This window comes from Lathyrus oleraceus, chromosome 5 (assembly GCF_024323335.1).
Source record: "Lathyrus oleraceus cultivar Zhongwan6 chromosome 5, CAAS_Psat_ZW6_1.0, whole genome shotgun sequence".
Classification (NCBI taxonomy): domain Eukaryota; kingdom Viridiplantae; phylum Streptophyta; class Magnoliopsida; order Fabales; family Fabaceae; genus Lathyrus; species Lathyrus oleraceus.
The window spans coordinates 515316131-515340154 of record NC_066583.1 but is presented as its reverse complement, the minus strand read 5'-3'; the positions used below and the strand labels follow the sequence as shown (position 1 = coordinate 515340154).

General features: G+C 32.8%; 1 protein-coding gene across 1 annotated transcript; it reads right to left on the bottom strand.

The window, feature by feature from the left end:
* Positions 1-14260: 14260 nt before the first annotated feature.
* Positions 14261-19129, bottom strand: LOC127085966 (protein ZINC INDUCED FACILITATOR-LIKE 1). Its single transcript, XM_051026570.1, has 17 exons — positions 18901-19129; positions 18767-18807; positions 18617-18677; positions 18429-18531; positions 18159-18261; positions 17110-17163; positions 16959-17021; positions 16577-16626; positions 16400-16475; positions 16117-16296; positions 15948-16035; positions 15690-15775; positions 15486-15593; positions 15340-15384; positions 15154-15242; positions 15000-15043; positions 14261-14787 (listed from the first exon to the last, which is right to left on the bottom strand). Exons 1-17 carry the CDS (start codon positions 19046-19048, stop codon positions 14678-14680), a joined length of 1449 nt encoding a protein of 482 aa, XP_050882527.1. The 5' UTR covers positions 19049-19129; the 3' UTR covers positions 14261-14677.
* Between the last annotated feature and the right edge of the window lie 4895 nt (positions 19130-24024).

Genomic DNA, 24024 nt, shown 5'->3' with positions numbered 1-24024 from the left:
ACTATTTCCCAATCAATTCTTTAGTGTAACATAGGAAGATTCAATCGGTTAGTTGGTGTATTTCCAAAGCGTCTAACCTAACCGGTCTAAGTACATTTAATTTTCTCGTTCATCTGGTCTAAAATTGTACATTCAACATATTTTGAGAAATTGGGATATTTCTCACACCTTCCTGAAAAGTGTAACAGAAACATCATATAACTCTTCCGTAGAAGAATTTATTATAACATTCCAAGCATCCATTATTCTTTTCAATATCACGCTAGCTTTGACCATTTTTTAATCTTCACCATCTATTTGTTTGGTCCCTACAATAAAATTAACTATACGTCTCAAATTCTTTATGATATGATACCTACAAAGTAATGAGTATGAAGTAGGAAACACCTTTGCAACCGAAGTCATCAACACAGTATCGTGATCAGTGACAATGACCTTCGGCGTGTTTTCTTTGTCTTTCAATATTTTCTGACACACTTCTAAAGCCCAAGTAACTTTGTCTTCCTTTTCACTTAACCAAAATGAAAACCCAACAGAATAAGTCTTTTTCGTAGAAGTAACACCAATAATTTCCAATAGTGGAAGTATGTACTTGTTAGTCTTATATGTTGAATCAATAATGAGTACAATGGGAAATATGTTGAACACCTTTATAGAATCAGTATGACTCTAAAATATATCTTGAATTGTTTCTCCATCCTCGCACACTCGATACATATATACATAATGGTTATCATCTAGAAGTTTCAACAATTGTTGCATTTCAGTTATATCACCACTTATCGCCTTGTTGTTTAAAACACGAACATTGTATACTTGCTTGATATTTGAGATATTTTTAGGTCTTTTACGTTTCAAAGTTGCAAGTATGTAAGTAATGAGGAAGGAAATACATGGACATTACCTTAAATTTTAGCTTTGTTTGCTCCTTTTGATGTGAAAGAAAAATGTTAGTTTGAAGTAGAAAAGTTGATTGATTGTGGGATGAGGTTTTTATAGGGTTTGAATAAAAATGGTGTATTTGATCATGAGTGAAGTAAAAAGGCAAGATGATGTTTTTATTAAATTTCCCGTTTGACAAATCCGAAAATGCACTTTCGAAACTGTCACTGACATGGAATGGTGGCATTTTTTCAAATTACTACTTCGCAAATCAAGAAATGCACATCCGTATTTTTCACTAATCTATTAAATAAGCAAAATCATTGAAGGTGTGTATCTAGAGATACACTTTTGAAATAGTTTTTAGAAAAATAGGGTTGTGTCTTACTACTGAGTTGTTAAATAAGCAAAATACCTTAAGGAGTGTGTTCGAAGATACAATTCTGGACTAGTTTTGGGGGATATATGGATGTTTCTCACTTACGATGTGTTTTGGTGTGCAATGGATGCATCCATAAATGCACTTCTGAATTTGTAGGGATATTATCAAAATTCCATAGGATGCTTCTCCACCACTTATGGTAGGATAAATAATACCCTTTCTTTTTTCATTTTTATTAATTGGATTATTCGTGCTAGGTAATAATATGGAGGAATCTACATGACACCCCCTCAATTGAATCTGACACACCCATGCATCTTTTAATTTGAACATAATACCCTAATAGTTAAAAAAATATAACTTTCACTATTAAAAATTTCACTTATTAGAGTTTTTGAACAAGTTTAGATTTTGATCGAAGATTTTGCAGTTTATACTGGATATTTACAAGTAAGTGTTTTTTTTCTTTTATTAAATTGATGCATTTATATTGGAAAATTTTGATAGGATACCGGATATTTAATGAAAACCATGCTTAATTAACGAACTTTTGAAATTGTCGATACCAAAATTATGGGTTTTTACACCCAATTTAAAAATGTCCGGTAAAATCCATTTTTTTTTCATTTATACCAACAATTTACAATTATGTAGTATGCATGTATGTGTTTTTACTGACATTTTTAAAATTGCTCGTAAATAAGGACTCACCATCTCCTTGCTTAAATGAAGTAATCTTATTTCTCATCTTAGCATTCTTGACATGAGGAAAGTACTTAACTAATAATTTTTCAGCTAAGACATTCCATGTGGCTATGGAAATGGGTTCTAAGGAGTTCACTCAACTTTTGGCTTCATCCCTTAGAGAATATGGAAACAACATGAGTCTGAAAGCATCATCAGTAATCCCAGGTATCTTGAAGTTGCTAGCTACTTCCAAGAATTGCCTCAAGTGCAAATGTGGATCTTCATTGGCGGCTCTTAAATATTGGCATATTTCTTTGAACATTTGAAACATCAAGGACTTGAATTCAAATAGTTCCCATATGATCTTTAGTCTTATAATCCATGTGTTCATGGAATTGGGATCAAACATAATCCCTTATGTTCCTTTCTATATCATTGGTAATGCCAATAATTCCATTTTCTACCATGACTCCCTCTTTTTCCTATGGTACTTCTTCAAAGATTTCTTTAAATGGGCCTTCAAAGTGTCCTTCAAAGTTACCAAAAAATAGAATAGGTTGAGGATTTCCTAGTGACCAGTATCTTTAAATCTCCTTGGCAATCTAAATGTTTTCTCGGGCTCGTGATCTCCTATGTATGTTGGAGTAAGGATATTGCGCATGCAACACACATAGACCTGTCGTGTTACTAGAAAACAGAAAACGTCAAAATCTCTAATGTATTTTTCACCCAAAAAAATTCAAAGAATCAAGTGTTATCAATCCAATCCCCAATAATAGCTTCAAAAAGTTGTTGTGTGAACTATTGTTATGTTCAAGTATACACAATCAAATAGTAATAAGTGAAGTAAAAGTAAGAGTATCGATCTCACAGAGATTGTGATAACTTAAGTTGATTCTTTCTTCAAAATCTTGTGAATAGCCATGAGCAAAAGGATAACAATAATATTATTTTGTCACAAGTTCAGGTTTAAATACAATAAAATATAATTGAAGATAAAGAAGTTAAATCAATAGTAAGAGGCATGTTGGACAATGATCCATCTAATGAAGTTCATGTTTTGTGTGTGTCTAATTAGTTTTTTCGTGGCATATGAGGCAAAAGGTCATCTAGTGGTGTATGTCGACAACATGAAGGCATATGCAATAAGTTAAGTGAACATTTCTTGAGGCCTCACAATAATATTAAACATGTCTTTCTGTATCTTCTGATTCCCTTATGGTTGCAGTCCTTTATCTCTAAAGTTACTAATATAGTGAATATGTTTATCCTACTATTTTCAACCACATTTGCTTATGAATTTTGTTAGTTAATGAATCTCTCAACCTTTAACCAACTTTTACCTATTTCTAAGGTGATCAATCAATAAAATAGATGCATAGAATTATTTCACGTAGAAAAATATATCACTTTAAATCACACAATGCTAACATAAAATATTAGTTTCCATTAAATTTTACATTGCTCAATATAAAGAGTTTTAGATCATAATGAGCAAAATAAATGTAGAAACACAATCTCTTACATTCAACATTTATAAACATAAATGAAAAGAAAATATAAACATAAGTATGACACTCTACTCCTTGCAATATTTCATTCAGTAGGTGAAGAGTTTTGTTACGCCAGGATGCTCAACACCTCTTCAATGGGGGGTGTGGAAGGAAGGAACTTTTCACTATGGCTTAGACTTCTTCTTCTTCAGTAAGATAATTATTCAATGTATTTTTCAAGTTTTCAACTTTTGAACTTCTCTCCATGTCGTCCAAGAGGCTCTTTTTATAACCTCTAATTTTTAGGGTTTTGTTTTGTCAATAGATCATGGACCTTGTGGATATTCATTGGTTTTGGTCTATTAATCAAAACATATTCCTTCTCTCTGTATTTGAATCATCTCCAGGTAAAACAATTTCCTACTTGTCGGGGACAACACGTCTTGTGGTAGGTCTGTTTCACAGCCAGACACAACGCGCGACATTCTACACAACATAATTTTTGCAGACTTTGTTTTCTAGCGCTTGATCTTATCCATTCTTGTTTCCAACTTATTTTCACTCCAATCCTCTAATTGTTGGCACATCTACCCTAATTCCATGAACCTTTAAACATTGTAACCTCCTTTGCAAATGACACTTAACTGAAAATCGAGGTTAAAGTGATGCTCCAATTTTGTCGTGCCAAGACTTATTAGAAAGTGTTCTTACATAAGTGACAAACACATAAAAACTCACAAAAGAGAAGAGAGCATCTATTGTGCTCTTCACAGAATCACTTAAAACAACAAAATGAACTTAAATTAACCTAACAAACTTACTTAATAATAAAATTACATCAAGTATTAAGGTTAGAATACCTCACACATTATCACACATGACTTATCATTTACTAAAATACCAAAGATGCTAAATCTTGTATATACAAACATAAACTTTGAATAGATTAAGAAACATGTGAGCATTTAAGCTCCTTGTTCATGTGATGATCTTTCGTAGTTTAAAATGAAAAATTACTCAAATCCATGAATTTGATGAGTAGTAAAAGTCATACCTGAGCAAGGAAAGAAAAACATGGTCATTTTTGTTATAAGATTGAAGCCAACAACAATCTCTATTTTGGAAGGAAATTCTTTTGTAGCTCACTTTTCCACTTCTTCTAATTATGAATCTCGTTGGATCAATTATATCAGTAAAATAAAAAAGACAAAGTACCAAGGTTTTGCTCCATATTACTTTATATAGAAACCATTATTTTCTCCATATTCTCTATGTTATGTATAGAAATGACAGAAACTACTGTAATGTTTCTATTCAATTTCTTAATATTCTATATACAATGACAAGCAATATATATCTGTACAAGAGACAATCAAAGGACCTATTTAAGGCAGTAAATCAATCTAAGGCTAAATAAAGGATTGACTCTTAATAGAGGAAATCAATAATTGATACTAACAATCTGTCTAAGTAAATGCTAAGTAACAACCCATGCCAACTAATATTCAACAGAATATTCAGCTTCATTACTCCCCCTCAAGTTGGAGGTTGAGGGTTGTGAGATCCCAACTTGATAGATAACTCCTGAAACTGCTTAGTCCCTAAAGATTTTGTGAAGATGTCAGCTTGTTGTGATCTGGTTGGCATGTGAGCAGTAGATATAACTCCCTTACTGATGAATTCTCTAATAAAATGGCAATCCACCTCAATATGCTTCGTCCTTTCGTGAAAGACCGGGTTGGAAGCTAAATGAATAGCAACTTGATTATCGCAATGTAGAATTGTAGGAGAATCAAATTCCACTTGCAAATGCGCGAGCAATCTTCGCAGCCATATGATTTCACTTGTGGCGTGCGCCATTGCTCTGTACTCCGCCTCACTAGAGGATCTCGATACGGTAGTCCGTTTCTTGGTTTTCCATGATAATGGAGTTGCTCCCAACTTCATTAGGTAGCCCGATATTGACCTCCTGGTTAGTGGACATGATGCATAATCGGAATCACAATATATAACTAGCTTGAGATCATTGTCTTTGGGGATGATAATGCCCTGCCCTTGTGCAGACTTTAAGTATCTCAAGACAAGCATTGATGCGTCTCAGTGCCCTCGGTGAGGTTCCTGCATGAACTGGATGAGAATATGCACCGAGTATGTCAACTATGGCCTATTGATTGTGAGGTAAATGAGTCGGCCCACCAATATGCGGTACTTTGAAGGATCATCATATAAAAGACTCGAATCCAATGCTAATTTATGATTTGGTGCAAGTGGCAGAGATGCAGGTTTGCAAGCTAGCATCCCACATTCGTTTAGTATGTCCAAGATATACTTTCTTTGACATATGAACAATCCGGAGGGACCACGAACCAGTTCTAGACCGAGGAAGTACTCCAGCCCTCCCAACTCTTTCATGTGGAAACACTCACTGAGATATTGTTTGAATTTTACACATGATTTTGCATCATTCCCAGCCACAATAAGATTATTAACATAAATAAGCACAACTATGAAAACAGATTCACACGAGTATGTATATAGGCTATGGTCAGCTTCACATTCCTGGAAACCATACCTCACTAATGCTTGGGACAACTTTGAGTACCAATTGCGCGAGGCCTTCCTAAGACCATATAATGACTTTCTTAAGTGACACACCATGCCATCATTAAGAGCATTGTAACCTGGTGGTACTTCCATATATACCTCCTCATCTAACTCTCCGTGTAGGAATGCATTGCTTACATCCATTTGGTGAAGTTCCCATCCTTTGGCCACTGCAACAGTAAGTAAACATCTTACGGTTGTCATCTTGGCGACTGGTGCAAAAGTCTCATTGAAGTCATCTCCTTCAACTTGTGTGTATCCTTTCACTACAAGTCGTGCTTTATACTTCTCAACTTCACCGGATGACTTGTACTTAACCTTGTACACCCATCTGCAACCCACTGCCTTCTTTCCTTTTAGAAGCCTTGCCAACCCCCACATTTTATTTTCTTCTAAGGCCTTGAGTTCTTGTGACATGGCATCCCTCCATTCTTGCGTTCGAGTTGCTTGCTTGTATGATTGTGGCTCCTCGATGCTTTCAATTGCTGCAAGATAAGCTTGATGTTTTTCTGAAAACTCATCATAATTTACATAATTTGCTATAGAATATACCATACCTGAAGAAGTTAACGAGTTTGACGATGTACATGTGCGGGTTTTCTCTGCCGAATAGCAATGATAGTCATTCATATGTTTAGGTGGATTTCTGATCCTTGGCCCCAAGTGTGTGAGCTCACTTTCTCCTTCATTATAAGGTTCTTCGACAACATCAACCACATCAGAATTTACTTCCACAACTTGTTGATCTTCCGCTGATTGAGTGAGGAAATCATTCCGGTTCTGCTGCCTATCTTGGGTAGGTGCAGCTTCCTCTTCAACAGAGATGGAATGAGGAGCAAACATTGGTGGAGGGCCATCTCCGTTGCTGCCCTTTTCTCGTGATGCATAAGGAAAAACATTCTCATAGAACACAACATCTCTCGATACATAAATTTATCGTTTCCTTAGATTGTACACCGTCCAACCTTTTTGACCCTTAGGGTATCCCACAAAGACACACCTTTCTACTCTAGAGTCGAACTTATCTTGTTGTTTGCTTAAATTCTTAACATAGCACAAGCACCCAAAAGTCTTGATATCTTCATATGATGGAGGTTTGCCAAATAACTTCTCATATGGAGTCATTCCATCATTAACCATTGAATGTGTTCTATTGATTAGGTAGGTGGTTGTCAAAACACATTCCCCCCAAAATGAGATGGGCAAGTTAGCTTGGAACCTCAAGGCTCGTGCAACGTTGAGTATGTGTCTATGCTTCCTTTCCACCCTTGCATTTTGTTGGGGCTTTCCTACGCATGAAGTTTCATGTAGGATTCCTTCTTGGTGAAGAATTTCTTGAAAAGCATGGTTGGTAAATTTTGTCCCATTGTCACTACGCAATCTCTTGACCTTTCCATTATATTGTGTCCTTATCATGTTGAGAAAATTTATCAAGATTTTTAGAACTTTTGTTTTTTCTTTCATCAAGTATACCCATGTTCCACGCGAATAATCATCAACGATCGTAAGAAAATAATGACAGCCATTATGAGAGTTAGTGATATATCTCCCCCATAAGTCACAATTGTCACAACTAGGTGAAAAAAACAACCGACGAGGAAAAGAAAATAGAAGAGTCGCCATCGTTCGTTATTTATCCCAAAGGAGGGAAAGGAAACGATCGAAGAAAACCTGAAGAGAAGGAAAAGACAAGGTCACGCAACCAAATCTTGGGTTCGGGAGTCGATTATGCGAAGGGAAGGTATTAGCACCCCTACGCATTTGTAGTACTCTACGGGATCCACTCTTGTTGTTCTAGTCTAAAGGGTGTAAGTATATCTAAGGTACTATCTGCTAAAAGAAAGATTAAAATAAAATGACTCGCAAGGATGTCGCATCCACTGCCTACATATCTCATCTGAACATGAGAATCAGAGTCTTCGTATCTCGGCTACCTATGGGTTAAAGGGAAGTGTGCTCGCTAAGACATCGCGTCTTATGCCTACGTATCTCATCTGGAATGAGAATCAGAGCAAAACGTAGTTTGGCTAACTACGGGAACAAGGGTCTCGATTGCAACTAGGGCAAGAGAAAGGGAAAGTCTCGATCGCAACGAGGGCGAGAGAAAAGAATCGCAGCAAGGGCGAAAGCAAACAAGGCTTAGTTGTTAGTCATCGGTTAAAAACTCAGCAAGATATCGCATCCCGTGCCTACGTATCTCATCTGAACATGAGAATCAAAGTTGTTGTAGTTCGACTAATTAGGGGTTAAGGATTTCCATCTGAACATGGACTTACAAAAGAGGACACCAGCTGTGTCAAAGGACAGTGGGCAATGTGTTCAACGTCCTAGCAGTAGGTGTCGCATCTCGTTGAATCGAGTCTTAGGCAGTTACCTCTTTGCAATAGAACGGGCTGACATGCCACCATATCGGAGACGCACGGAAGGTCTAAAAGACGGGGAAGCTCTGCCCTAGAGTTGTCATGGAATGTGGACCTATGTGTTAGGATTTACAGAAGGGAACATCTACCTAATGTTAGCATGCAAAGAATAAGGGAGTTCTACCTATGTTATCATACAAAGGGTTCTACCTAATGGGTGCTACCTAAACGGAACAAGAGTCGACGGATGGAGCAAGGAGAGGAGCCACGGATAAGGGTAGATGGCGATGCCAGAGGCAATCGACTTACAGGTAGATGGAGATGCATGAAGCAATCGACTTACAAGAGAAATGGCGATACGTGAAGCAATCGACTTACAAAAGGATGAATGAATGCGTGCTGGTTCTGTTAAGTTTTGAAAATGATTACTCGACGTTGGATCGAGCTTTTGATCTTCTTTTGAAATGATTATCGGATGTTCGTTTTAATTCTTGTATTAACAGATGAATAAAGAATGAAAGAATAAACATTATACACTTCATGGGAGAGGGGTACATTTGTTATGAATGGGGATGGTTCATGGCAATCAAACAATAAGAATATATGCCTCATACATCATACAAGTAGGCAACAGTTATCAATCAAATCAGATAAGTAAACAGGTATAATCAAATCCAATAATCAAAGAATGAAATAATGGAGCATTAAATGAGGCATGAGATATATGAACAATGTTAAACAATCAAGCAATAGAAAGCATGAATGAGAGAAACAAGTATAAGAGATAACAGATGAATCGGACAGATGAAAATATGCACAAAAGGGTCCACTGAATAATTTAATCAGGAAATGAGGTAAGGATCAAATAAAATCAAGATAAAAGGCCTCTAATACATGGCATATGAGATGAACAAGGGAGGATCAAAAGATCTCTTCAATTGCCATAAGCAAACCCTAAATCAAACATCGATCATAAAGAAGTCAACTGAAAATTCGAGTCAACTTAATAAATATCAAACAAATAGTAAATTAATCAATAAAATTATGAAAAAATAAACTAAGTTAGATGGGGTCAGGACATCATCATCCCCCAAAAAGATTTTTAAACTAATGAAAATTGGTATGTAAATTAATTGAAACAAAATAAAGGTCAAACTAAAAGTCAACCAACAAGACTAGGTCAAGAATAAATCCAAAATAAATTGAAAATGGGAAATAAAATTCCAAGAAAAGGTCAGGTTTTCCATAGGACAGTGGTCAACCTTCATCCCAAAAATCAAAAGCTAAAAATAATTTTAAGACATAAAAATAAAATCAAGAAAAAAATGTGTGTTAATATAAACCATTTGGAATTAATAATTGAAATAAAATATTAACATTAAATAAATACGAAAATAAAAATTAAATAAAATTAAATAAGACATTAAGAAATATGGAAAATATTTTTGGATATTTTTATGAATAAAGAAAATATTTTAAAATGATTAAAATCAAAACAGAAAATAAATTGAAATTAAAATAAAGAAATAAAATAGGAATGGATCAGCTGATGGGCCAGGAAAGGGGGTGTGGAAAGCAAGCAGGCGAAGGCCCATGGTCCAACCAAATATTTAAATCCAGCGTGACACAATTAAATAACATTTTAATTAAAAAAGGCCATGTGACATAACATCAATTGGTCACATTATTATAAGTGACTAAAATACAAAAAATGGTGGGCGGCCAAGATTAAAACAAGAGCATTGGATATAACGGTTCCTGAAGCGCCACATCATCGTCTTCTTCATGGAGACAAACCCTAGCCATGCAAACACGAAAATGCAGTGGGTTTTCACAAACTTCCACTCAAGAATACGACCACCATAGGGCACCAAACGACATGAAATAAAAACCAAAACTCAAGTACAAAATGTGTAGATTAACATGGTGACTTTGTTTGAGTAAAATGATGACTTAATCATGGAGCAATATTGTTAACAAGGTGACAACATGGGCACGGGCTAGGGCAAAAACTCAGCAGCACAAATCAATATCATAGACATTGCCTCGTGTTGAGGGCTTCACAAGTACATGATTGGCATGGTAATGATGATGAGCATGGTAAGCAAGCATATAAATAGCATGGTGAACAATAATAAGCATAGGTATATCAACACATGGACATGGAAGAGAAGCAAGAGGGTTACCTAGTGGATGTTAGGTCCACTGCCTCTTGATTGGGGAGAGAATGGAAGTGGAATGGTGTTTCCTTCTTGGTGCTTCAAAGCTTCCACTTGAAAGATGGAAGCTGACTTGTGATGCTCTTTGCCTTGCTTCCAACGAAAATTCACCAATGCCTCTTAGGTTTAGAGTTTGCATCTTTTAAATATGTAGGTCAAATAATCTTAATGGGCTTAGAATAATGATTTTTGTCCATAAACAAAATGAACCAAAGTGAGGTGTAGAAAGAGGGCATGTGAAATTGCTTCTTACTTGACAAAGTTTAAGTGAGTGGACATATTGCTGCAAGGCCCAAAATGAGGTAACAAAAACGTGGGCTGGTTTGTGCAGCATACAACATGGCTGGTTTGGTAAGCAAGAAAAACATTCCAAGGTGGTGACTTTGAGGCCATGTAACTTGATAATCAAGTCACCAAATGATGAAATAATGCAAACAGTAGCAAGATCTCATGGAGTATGTCATCTCTCATGTTGAGCACAAGTTGAAATGATGAATGGAAGAAGGTGAAAAAATGACCTCAAGTTCAGGTTTCACAACTGCAAAAATGGTTGGGCCAGTTTGGCCTAAATCTGCCTAGAAAATCAAGTCATGAAGCCCACTTTAGGTGAATGTATTTCTCAAACCATGAATCCAAATGAGATAATTCCAAAAGGATGTGAAAGAGGACATGGCAAGGTACAATTGTTGTGAAGAAAACATTTTCAAATGATGCCTTGAAGTGCAAGAAAACCGGCCAAGAAGTCTTGACAAACGTTGAAGATCTTTGGACTTAGAAATTTTTCTAAGTGTCCTAAAAATATGTCCCACTTTGACTAAACATAACTTTCCCAATTTTAATCAAAATGGAGAAAACTTTATATCTATAGAAATATTGGAACAAGAGGAACAACTTTCATGTTGGAGAACTTTTTAAATGGAGCTTTTATCTTGATGGAAAATGGGCTTAAAGTGAGTGCAACAATCATGAAAACTTGCCCTAAATGGAAAGTCAACCATTTCCAAATTAAGTAACTTTTCCAATTCCTGATTAAATGATGAATCCATGATCCAACCTTGATCAAATTTCACATGTAGACTCCCTTAGGCATGAATTTTGAGATTCCACTCTCAAAAAGTCAGGAGTTGACTTTTCTGGCCCCACAGTTGACTTTTCTCAAACTGTCTGATTCCCGATTCCAGTGATCAATTGAAGCACCTCTGGCTCAAATAAAAGACTGATTTTTTTGTATGTAGACCCTTGTGGACATATGGAGGGCCATGGAAAATAGTTTCACCCAAAGAATCAGAAATAAACTGATTTTATATCAAACCCTAATTTAGGGAAAAATTGATCAGGAACTAATTGCACTGACTGCCAATGGATCTTTCTGAGATAATTGTGAGTCTTCCTAGGCCAAGATGCCTCTCCAATCATGACATGGATAAGCTCCTCTACTTCCAACCAAACATTTCCTGTTGCAGGTAGCCATGAAACCCTAATTTCCTGATTAAATCCAGATCAACACTTTGATAGCTCTGAATCTTTCACTGATGAACTGAGGACCATAATAAGATACCTGGATCCCCCTAAGACCCTTGAGACTTGTATACTCAGAGAATGAGGTCCAATTCTCAATATTGCTTTGTGTGGGCTCCTTCTACTAAGGAGTGATCAATCAAAACCTGATTCCCAAGTCACTAATGCAGTATGCAATGAGTATGACCTAGTATGATGCTAATGAAGTGTGAAACATAATCCCATGCTTCCAAGAAAAAATGAAGGGTAAATTTTGGGGTATTACAACAATGTATAAGATCAAAAGGATTCATCTTTATTATAACTAATAGGAAATGGAAGTCTACATTGTTTTGATCTATGGCATATGTCACAACAATGGACTACATTATTTTTGAAATTAAAATTCACTAGTTGAGATATACGTTGCATGACTTGAGAAGAGGGATGTCCCATGTGTGCACGCCAGAGAGCAGTTTCGTTTTCATGATGAGCCTTAAAAGCTGACCCTTGAACTTGTTGCCTCAGCACATAAACCCCACCATGTACATCACCTAAACCAATCTTCTTCTTCGTGACAAGGTCATGTATCAAACAATGATTAGAATGATAAGTTATAAAGCAATTTAAATCGCTAGTCAATTGACAGATTGAAATCAAATTGCAATCAAACTCAGGCACAAATAAAACGTGCAAAGTTATGTCTTTGCTAAGATCAATGATCCCCATTTCCTCTACTAACACTGCATTCCCTGTAGGAACAGTGATATAGAAAGGTTTCTCAATCTTGGTTACCCCTCTCATTAAGGATAAGAGAGGGGTCATGTGGTGTGATGCACCACTGTCCAAGATCCATTTTTTATCCTTGCATAACATATCATTACCAGCATCAAAAGAGTCATGATGCATCACACGCGAACCATGCAACGCTCGCCCCTGCATTGTTTCTTTCTCTTCTTTTTGATCTTCAGTAACATGTGCATAGTGAGCTCTGGGTTGTCCTCCATTGTCTCTTGGATAACGTTACATCCTTCGCGTGCCCCAGTTTTCTGAATAACCTGTAATCTCAAAGCAACTTGCCTTGGTGTGACCAACTTTGCCACAATAATCACATTTTGGCTTTTGTCCATCTCTTCTTAGCCTATTCTGATTTGGAGCATAAAAGGCAGATCCTCCCGATTCTCCCTTGACTACGACCATCTTATCTCTTTCACTTGTGATCCTGGCCTCTTCTCTGATGACGTGATTGAAGACCCGTCGTAGCGAAGGCAAAGGTTCGGTGTTCAACATGGTTGCCTTAACATGCTCAAGTCGCTCATTGTTAAGACTTCCAAGGAAGAGGTGCACATGTTGGCTTTCCTCTCTCTTCAGAATCTCTTTAGATGCACCGCAGGTACACTCCGGAAGTGGATGTAACTCACCTAGCTCATCAAGAAGACTTTTGAACTTGGTATAATATTCTGTCAAAGACATGTTTGGTTCATGCTCCATTAAACACAACATTCGCCATAACTGGTGGATTCTTGGAGCGTTAGTTTGAGCAAATCTCTCTTCTAGATCCTCCCATATATCTCTTGCAGTTGATACATGAGAGGTGCTTCCATGCAAAACTGGATCTACAACATTAATTATCCACACCATGACCATTGAATCCGCTCTCTCCCAATTGTAGAAATCTGGATTTGTTCTCGCAGGTTTCTTGATCGCTGCATCATTGAAACCCAACTTGTTTTTTGTGCGAAGTGTCGTCCTCATGGAACGTGCCCAATTGCGGTAGTTCTCGCCTTTGAGCGTCGCAGCCACAAGTGGTGTTCTTGGATTGTCAGAGGGACTGAGGTAATACGGTGATGTATTTGTGATAGCGGAAGGTGTTTTTGTTTCGTTGGAGGCATTGTTCCTCTCCACCTTTTTCTCATTTTTATTCTCTGAATCAGAATCATGCTCTGATGCCATATAGAAATGACAGAAACTACTGTAATGTTTCTACTCAATTTCTTAATATTCTGTATACAATGACAAGCAATATATATCTGTACAAGAGACAATCAACGGATCTATTTAAGGCAGTAAATCAATCTAAGACTAAATAAAGGATTGACTCTTAATAGAGGAAATCAATAATTGATACTAACAATCTGTCTAAGTAAATGCTAAGTAACAACTCATGCCAACTAATATTCAACCGAATATTCAAGAGAATATTCAGCTTCATTATTATGGTTTACATCAAACTTGTAGAATTCAAGAAACTCAACATGAATAGATAAATTTTACAAGGTGTCGGTATTACATAAAATATTCAAATGGAATAAAGAATTTCAAACTCAACTAATCTATGCCAAAACTTCATCCCTATGTATCATATATCATGAAATCTCAATAATAATGATAAATCTTGCATGATACATATTTCAGAACATAGTCATATAACGGTATTATTGTTACGCTGTATACTTTCTTTTGATGGTATTCCAGTTGCTATACTCTCATCACCCTAATGCAAGAATTTAACATTAATTCACATTCTTCACCTCTTAAAAGAATTTATTAATATCAATACAATTGTTCCGAGGGTGTTTTTCTTTCGGTCAAGAATGGTTTCAATGTCAACAACAATGCAACTCCTTCAACAATATTGAGCCCAGTGAAGACCAGATGAGGACCTGCAATATAGACAAAAATTATAACACTGACATTTATAAATAGCATGTAGCATTGATATTGATACGACACTGACATTTATTGTATTTAATCACTTTCATTTTTTTAAATTATTATCAATGTCTATTTTGTGTACGTACTTCATCTGTTGCTCCACGAATATCCTATCAACAAAATTATAAACAAGTTTAAGAAAATCATATGAGGGTCATACCCGGGAGGAAAGAAGCATGCATCCGTTTTTGCGACCAAGTTAATCTGCATTTAGAAGGATCAAAGTATGAACGTGACTTCAATATGAAGTGTCGGTGCTACATAATTCTTATTTATAAGTCAAATAGAAACAAGAAAATCAAAGGGATACTCACATTGCACCACCTGCAGCTGGACCAATTATCTTGCATGTTGACATAGCAGTTAGGCAAATTCCATTTGCTACGCCTCTTTGGTGTTGATCCTATTTTCGGAACCAACATGTCATATATCTTATTGCAATTCCATTACATAACTTTGTATAAGAAAAAAATATATAAAGAGTAGAAAAAAAATCATACCACTGCTTTATTTTGCAGAATGTATAAACCAGTAGAAATTACTTCCTAAATCCAGCAAAAAAGAATACAATCAGGCAAGTTTAACAAAGATAAAATCTTCCAATAAAGTTAAATCGTTCCTTCGTGTTTTAGCAAAGTAAACTCACAATGAGAAGATTCTTTAGAATAACAGCACTATATATCGATATGTTCAATGCGAAGCCGGACAAATTTGTCATGAAGGGGAAGCTTTGCAAGATTGGTATCGATAACACCTATACAAATATACGGTGGAGACATTATTTAAGAAATTAAATAAATAACGAAATGCTGAATCCGAGTTTTTGTTAATAGAAAGTTTGAATGCTAACCCCAGCAATGCGAGCAAGGACAATAGATCCACAGATTTTTTGGACTGATTGATATATGCCAAGCTGGAATATTATAATAGCTATACCTGAATAATTTACAAGTAAATAGTTTAGAAACATAGCAATGCAAATACAATTGGAGAAAATTATTGAAGATGGTTCAAGAAAAATCTTGTTTTTTATCCCTTGAATGATGAAATTACCAAATAGAGATATGTTAGATACAAGTTTATATGCCAGTGTTTTCTATAAATGTACCTGATAATGCAAGAACATTTCCAACATCATTAGTTTCAAAGTTCAAACCGCCTAACCTTCGAGGACTAACACTCCATAATGAGAAAATCTTCAAAAGTAAAACATAGAATAAGAATTACAGATGCAAAGATAGAAGAATATTAGAAGCTAAAGTGAGTCATAGTAATACCTCAATAAAAGCAATGTCATGAATTGCAAAAACACAGTAAACAATAATAGATGACATTAAGGGCCAATTCCTTAGAAGGTTTTCATCTTTTTTTATCATCTTGTTTTTGTCAGACTCCTTGGTTCCATTTTCTAAAGCTTCATTTTCTTCGGTGGATACTTTGTGGTTATGAAGTGTCTCCTACAATGATGCAGGAGAAATAAGTCGTTATCATAAGCGATCTCACATGCTTTAAATATATGTGTGATTCATGATCAAATATGTTAGAATTGAAGGTTCGTACCGGTAACCAAATGCAGGAAATTGCAACTACAAGTGCCATAGCTGATACAAAGAAGCTTGGTAGGAAGTATGGAAACCTGTAAAATATTTAAGATTTGGGAAGAGAAACTTAGTACAACAATAAAGTAAAAGAAAATAGAGGATTAAAGTTAATTGTAAAATGAAAAAAAAAACTTACTTATCCCAAAAGGAATCCTTTGGAAATATATTTGGATATTTTTGGACTGGCTGTAAAACAAAATTTCACAAACTATTAGAGAAATCAGTGAATTTAAACAAAGCTTTCATTTTTTCCCAATAATATAGAATTGAATTTCAAAGATCAGCCTTCTCAATACGAAAGCACTGATACTGACATGGACACCAAACGAAATACCGACTTGTAAACACCATTAATGATTAAAAAACTGACATATGTGAAGCATCGAACATGGGGTAATTTGAAGTGTTATTAGTATATAGCTTGCAACACAAGGTATGTTATGTCCATGTTAAAAAGTGATTTTTATGAAGTATTTTACCATAGAAGCCATTAGAAACAAATGGAAAAAAACAATTACCTGAGCCAAATAACCTCCCAATGCTGGTCCAAAGGCCAAACCAACTCCCCAAGCAGCTGCAACCTGAAATCATAGCACATCTTAAAATATTTTTATAACAACGGAGATGTGATTCAAAGAAATGTGAGATATAAAATTTAGTGAAGCTTACCGTTGATTGTCCTAAAGCTTGGTACTCTTCTCTAAATATTTCAGAAGAATAAGCCTATTAAAGAAGGAGATTACGAAAAAGAAAATTATATAAATAACCTTAGATATTAAGATATTGAACTACATAAATTTCAATATTCTTTTTTGTTAAAGGTAGGATTGAATGGAAAAAATTGAAGAATTTTAATTAGAAGGATTTTGGAGGATTTTATTTTATTGGTGACATCAAAAATCTCTAACTTAAAAAACTTAACTTGTATTGAGTGAGGATTTTAGAGGACTTATATAAATTTTTCAAATATATTTTATGTGTTATAATATTATGAAAATAAAAAATATATTAATGATTAAATATTTTTTTATCATTCTATATAAAATCATTCTTTCAAAAGATATCAAATATTTTTTTGTAATTTTTAAAAATTTGATTTCGGAAGCTTTTTCCTCATCTTCAAACCCCAACCAAAACCTTAGAATCAATTTATTTATCTTTAAAAAAATATTTTTATATTTTTAAAAGTTTTTTATAAATTAAAAATTAAAAATACAAGAAGTTTTACGAAACTCAATTTTTATAAATTTTAAAAGATTAATTTTGACATCTAGTAACATAAATATATATCTTTGAAGTTTCAAAATAGTTAAAATTACATAATTTCAAATAAAAAAATCACAAAAATAAAGACGGTTCAAAATAGCATTGAATTCAAGTGATTTTTTAAAATTTTAATAGCTAAAAAAGAGTCTGAATCTGATGACAGCAGCATATGTAAGACACTTTGATTTATTTCTATTAATGGTTGAGATTTGTGTAAAATTTAACTTACCTCTAATATCATTGGATTTGACTCCCAAATAATTACAATAAAAATACGAAATAATTAAAATAATATTTTAAGAAAAATTATTTAAAATGAATTTTGATTTAAATATTTTTTCAAAAAAATTGTAAATTTTTTTAATAAAAATATATAACACTATATAAATTTATTTTAGTTTTAAAAAAAAAAACTTGAAACAAACATGCTTAAGGGTATTGATCGATGGTACCTTCATTGGTCCAAGCAAACCATTTAAACCTCCAAGAGCGAATCTCATTATAATAGCCGTCCAAAAACTTGTGCAAAGGCCAAATAATGTGTTGAAAATGACACTGAAATCAAATTATCATCACAAAATAAAGTCAAATCATTTTCACATAAAGCTATAAATTGCATTCAAAAACTATTCCGCCAAGCTTATAAAAATAAGCTAAAAACACCTTTTTGACATGTTAGAAGTTGTTTCCAGAACTCTGTAAATAATATTTCAAGTACTTACACAGAAATAATTCCTATAACGACAACAGGTTTTCGACCGTAGCGATCAGCTACCATTCCCCAGAATATGGAAGTCAAAGCTCTACCAACCATGTAGGCAGATCCTATAAAATTCTCATTACATTCATAACTATGAAATAAAGAACTTACTATATGATTATATAGAACACATCAAAGAATGAATCTTACCTACATAACCAGCATAAGAACTGATATCTTCTTCTGTTTTAGCAATATGAAAATCATTTACCTAATCATATATTAAGAATATATATTATTTGCAACAGTAATTAAAATTAATGAAATTATAATAAATTATAACAGTAAATAATCACTCACCATGAAATAAAGGTAAGGAAATAGAGATGCTACTGGAAGAGCTGCAACAATATCACAAAAAAAAACAGAGTGATTAAAGTATAAACAATTTGAATGATAAAAAGAACTTTAAGAAATTACATTCAGTTGCTTACTGCTGCATAAAACAACCATCCATATATTGAAAATATTTCTGAATGTAACATCCTTTTTCAATTCCTTGGCTTCATCCACCTTACAACCTGGACAATTCTCATGATAATGTTGTTTCTTCAACAATGGCTGATTTCCAAAATCTTCCATGTTTATACTTATCACAACACAGCCTCATTTGTTTGGTCAGAGCAATGTCTTTTTATAGTCTAGAAACTAGCAATGAGTGGTAAAATAAAAAATGAATACTCCGTTCCAATTTATAATTAAAAAATGAACATTTCGTAATTATTAAGAAATTTAAATTCTTGTGCTTTTTCTAAATACTCTTTTTTATCCGAGACAAAGTTGATCTTTTATATTTATTAATTATCTAATGAATCTAAAAAATAGATTTTCTTTTATAAATAACATCATAGATAATATTTTCTCCGTCCCACGATAAATGATATAGTTGACAATTTCATAAACATTAAAAAAAAAGAATATATAAAAGAGCAATAATAATATTTTTACTAAAATATTCTTAATCATGTATTGAGAAGGATAAAAGATGTATTGAAAATTAAAATAAATCATTCATTTTAAATATTATTTTATTTTAAATATTATTTTATTTTAAATAAGTAATTTATTGTGGGATGGAAGAAGTATGTTTTAAGAAAAGATGCAAAATAATTTTGATTAATTATTGTTTATAGAAAAAATGAAAAAGAAATCAAATTAAATGCAATTTATATTTGATATTACTTTGAAAAAATAATTTTTCAATAATAAAATAACTAAATTAAATAAATTTGATTTTTTTATTTATAATTTATTATTAAAAAAATAGTGTTTTTTTCTTATAAATTAGTACGGAGAGAGTACAATTTAGATTTTTTTATTTGGGAAGAAAAAAAGATAACACTACATGATAAAAAAGATTGTCAGTTCTGTTTTTTTTTTCCATAAATTAATAAATACTATAATATATTTTGATTACCAAATGAGTGAAGAAATGAAAAGGATGGACGGAGATGCAGAAATATCACATGTACGAAAATGGGAAGGAATGTGGACACAAACACGTTTCTTGTCTATAAAAGTGGATGTAGTTAGTAAAGTCATGACGTGCAGTTATTATGATTCCACCCATAAGTGACCCCAAAACATTAATGATACTGACCAAAGATAATCATACTATTCTAATTAAGCAAGTTCTAATTTGTCACATTTATTTATTTATTTTTAATAAAATGCGAGATCAATTAATATGTATCGTTAAAGTAAAAAGTTTTACATCGTCGATTCATATCACTATTATCCGTTTGCATTACTTTATAAATTTTTAAAATAAAAATCAAATTTATTTTAATATTCAACGGTTATTATTAATTGACGGTGTAAAATCATTTTATAAATATACTTCAATTAAATTATATATGATATTGGATTTTAAAACGAAAACAAAAACATTTACGCGCTTCCACGTATCCCACACGAGAAGCCACTAAGACATAAAATAAACTTGTACAATAATGTGCCAACCGATTACTATACAAACAATACCCCACAAATTCTAGATGGAATGAGACTTGTCTGAGGTTAAAATATACTTAGGTATTAACCATTCTTTGGTTTGTTTTATATAATTTTTTTATCTATTTTTAAATAGACACTTCTAATAGTAAAAAAACAACATCTTTCATAGATATAAAATAAACATTGATTTCTTTAGAATAATTGGTTAAAAAAAACCGTTCGTTCTGATCTAGCACGTATATTTTTTTATAGATATAAAAATAATTTATTTTTCTATCTTTTTTATTATAAAAATATTTATATCAACGGTATATTGTTTATTTATAAAAATAATTTAAAAATAATTGTGTAGAGAGAAAGAAAAAAAATCCACCAAAATTAAAATTACTTTTATTATTTCCATTGTATTATGATATAGGTTAAATATATTAATAGTATTGTTATTTTGAAATATATTATAAAATAATTAATTTCGTATACACGGCATAAAACAAGATATAGAACCTTTGTAAATTAAAAAGGGTTTGATAATATTAAGAAAAAACTTGTATAAAAAATAAATATGTCAAAAATTGGTAATTACTTTTATAGTTTCTTTTATATTATAGTATAGATTAATTATATTTAAAGGATTGATGTTTTTATTTTCAATTAAAAATTATTTATTTATTAAAGCATTGATACAATTTATTTATTTATTTAGATGAAATACATATGCATCTTTATGTCATAAGTTGTTTTAGCATGATTTGAACCAAGGACCAATGCGTGGTTGGATGAGCAAGTTCACCAACTGAACCAATGGCCTTCACAAATTGTTGCATGGTTCGAAAATATCATCTTTCGGTTAAGAGTAATGTCTTTACCAGCTAAGTGGAGTGACATATTCTCATATAAAACTTTTTCTTATGAAGTAATATAGAGATTGTTTGGACTCCAATATTATTCTGGAAGAGAGCTTAAGTAACAAACATAGAGTATTGGTTAGGAAGTAATGATTTCTCTATACTAAAACTAGAGTTATTTGGAAAAAGTGCATTCATTGTTTGTTGTGGGGGTTTAATGCTTTTGATAAGGTGGAGGCAGGACTGACATATCTTATGGGGGCGTCATAGATCAAGTGATGGAATTTGAAGGATGAAAAATTAGGAAGCTTCTAACACATGATCCTGGAATGAGGTTTCATACAACCACAAAGAAGTGTAAATAACATATGGAATAAGATGAATCAAGAGATTTGAATAGTAGCTAAAGAGATGTTAGGAGAATCATGAGGTTTTGAACCTATGGATAAAGAATCGCAATAGTGAAATGAAAGTGTTCAAGATAAATTTATGGTAAAAAAACATATTTGTTTCTAAGAAAGTTATGATAAAAATGGATTGTTTCTAACACATGGTCTATGTGTAAAAATGTTGAAACTTAGGAAAAGTATAAGAAAGTTTATAGGACTGTAGTAATACCTATAATGTTCTACAAGACAAAATGTTTCTGCTAAGAATTAAAACGAGAATAAAATAATTATAGCTGTGAAGATAATATTGTGTTGGATTTATGGTAATACTATACATTATAAGATTAGAAATGACAATATTAAAGAGAATGTTAGGATAGCACTTAGAATATAAAAGATGATGAAAAATAGACTTAGCTGGTTTAGGCATGTAGATAGAAGATCATTATATTATGTGATAAGGAGAGTAAATTAGAAGGAGAAAAGTCAAACAACTAGAGATAAAGAAAAACCTATAAAGAAATCTAGAAGAGAAGCTATTAAGAAAGATCTAGAGATTAACGATTTAGATAAATGTTGGTCCTGAATATAACATTATGGCGGGAGTAAATCAATGTAATTGACTCCATTTAGTGGGATATGGTTTGGTTATTGTTGTAGATTGGCTTATTAGTCATGCGGTTTGACTAATGATTCATTGGGTTTTGAAACATTGATATAAATTGTATGATCCAAAAGGAAATAAAGTAGTGATTAGTATAAATGTGTTATTGGATGAGAGGAAAGTTTTGACCTAACAATAAGACAAACACTAAAAGAAATGTGCATCTTTGTTAAGGATCATTGCTAGTGAAAAAATCTTGTCACAAAAAAAAGTTACATTATTAAGGGTTATACTCTTGAAAACCCATGATAGTAAAAAAAAGACCGCATTGCAAAAAGTAACCCTTAGAACAACTTTTAGCTGAATATTTTAAATTTGATTTATCATACCTCGCGAGAGATAACCCCTTGAATACTTTGTGGCGTCATTTAAAAAAAATCTTACTTTTCCATGGATAACCATTGTCAATATTTTGATCATGATGCATATTTTACTTGTGTAGTGTGGATAATGTAGAGAAAAGTTGTCAAGGATAATCCCTGACAATGTTCTGGACATAATGAAAACTTTATTTATGCAGTGTGTATGATATAGACAAAAGTTTTTAAAATAACCTCTCTGACAATATTTAATGTTGAGTAAAAAAAATTGTGAAGGATAACTCTTGACAACATTCACTAAGGAGACAAATATTGCGAGTAACCCCTGACACACTTTTTCTTCTATAAATTTTATTTTTCTTCTCTCATACTTCATTATTCTCCTTTATTCTCTCCTTCAAAACTCATTTCTTTTCTAAATTTAATTTTTTTACTATGCAATATCCAAATTTCTCTTTTCTCCACTTCAAGACTTGATTCTTCTCCTTTCTTCTCCCTTTGACAAATGTTATAATTACTTCTATTTTAATTATTTTTGTGAATTTTAGAATATTATCTTAGAATGGTATGCATGTTAGAATTTAGAATTTTGTTAGTATATATCTTCAAGTAAAACTTAAGATTATTATTACTTATGTTTTAAGCAAATTTTTAATTTGTGCTCTAATTATTAAATCAAATATGAAAACTTTACTTTATAAATTATCCGTTAACTTTCCTAAACACTTGAAATTTATTTTCTTAATACAAAATTTATTATGTTTTTTTTAATATTTTAGAGTTTTTTTACCTATGCGCTTAAAACACAATATAAAATACAAAATTAAAAAATATACAAAACCTATTATTATAGGCTGCTTATAAGGCTTAAGACGAAAATTCCTAAAGTAAAGGAAAGGTAGTATGTGTGAAGAGCATGTGGTCCTCTATTCTTCCTAAAGCATGTAATTCTTCCTTAGCTATCCAGATCAATCACACGGTTGGCTACAATTCACGCTTCATTCTACGCTTTCTGTTTCAAACTGTCTCCACTATTTAAGAGGGAAAACACATTATTCTCAAGTATTAAAGTTCATTTTCACTCTCACATCCCTTTTGATTTTCCCATTGACTTTAATGTTGAAGTACTAATCTTGTAGGCCGGTCCCCTCTCCACCATATCAGAAGCTCAAGTCCGCTACAGCAAACATTACTTCACTATTCACCAAATAATTTTGATTCTACCATGAAACATTGATTTCTTTAGAATAACGGGTAAAAAAATCGTCCGTATGCACAAGTTCTGATCTAGCACGCACATTTTTTTATAGATATATAAAAAAAAAATTATTATAAAAATATTTGTATCAATAATATATTTTTTTATTTATAAAAGTATTTTAAA

Coding starts and splice junctions, on each gene's coding strand:
- LOC127085966 (XM_051026570.1), bottom strand. CDS start 19,048: ATGGAAGATTTTGGAAATCAGCCATTGTTGAAGAAACAACATTATCAT. Junction 16,036..16,116: donor ATGACATTGCTTTTATTGAG/GTATTACTATGA, acceptor TTACTTTTGAAG/ATTTTCTCATTATGGAGTGT. Junction 15,594..15,689: donor TCCTTGCTCGCATTGCTGGG/GTTAGCATTCAA, acceptor ATATTTGTATAG/GTGTTATCGATACCAATCTT.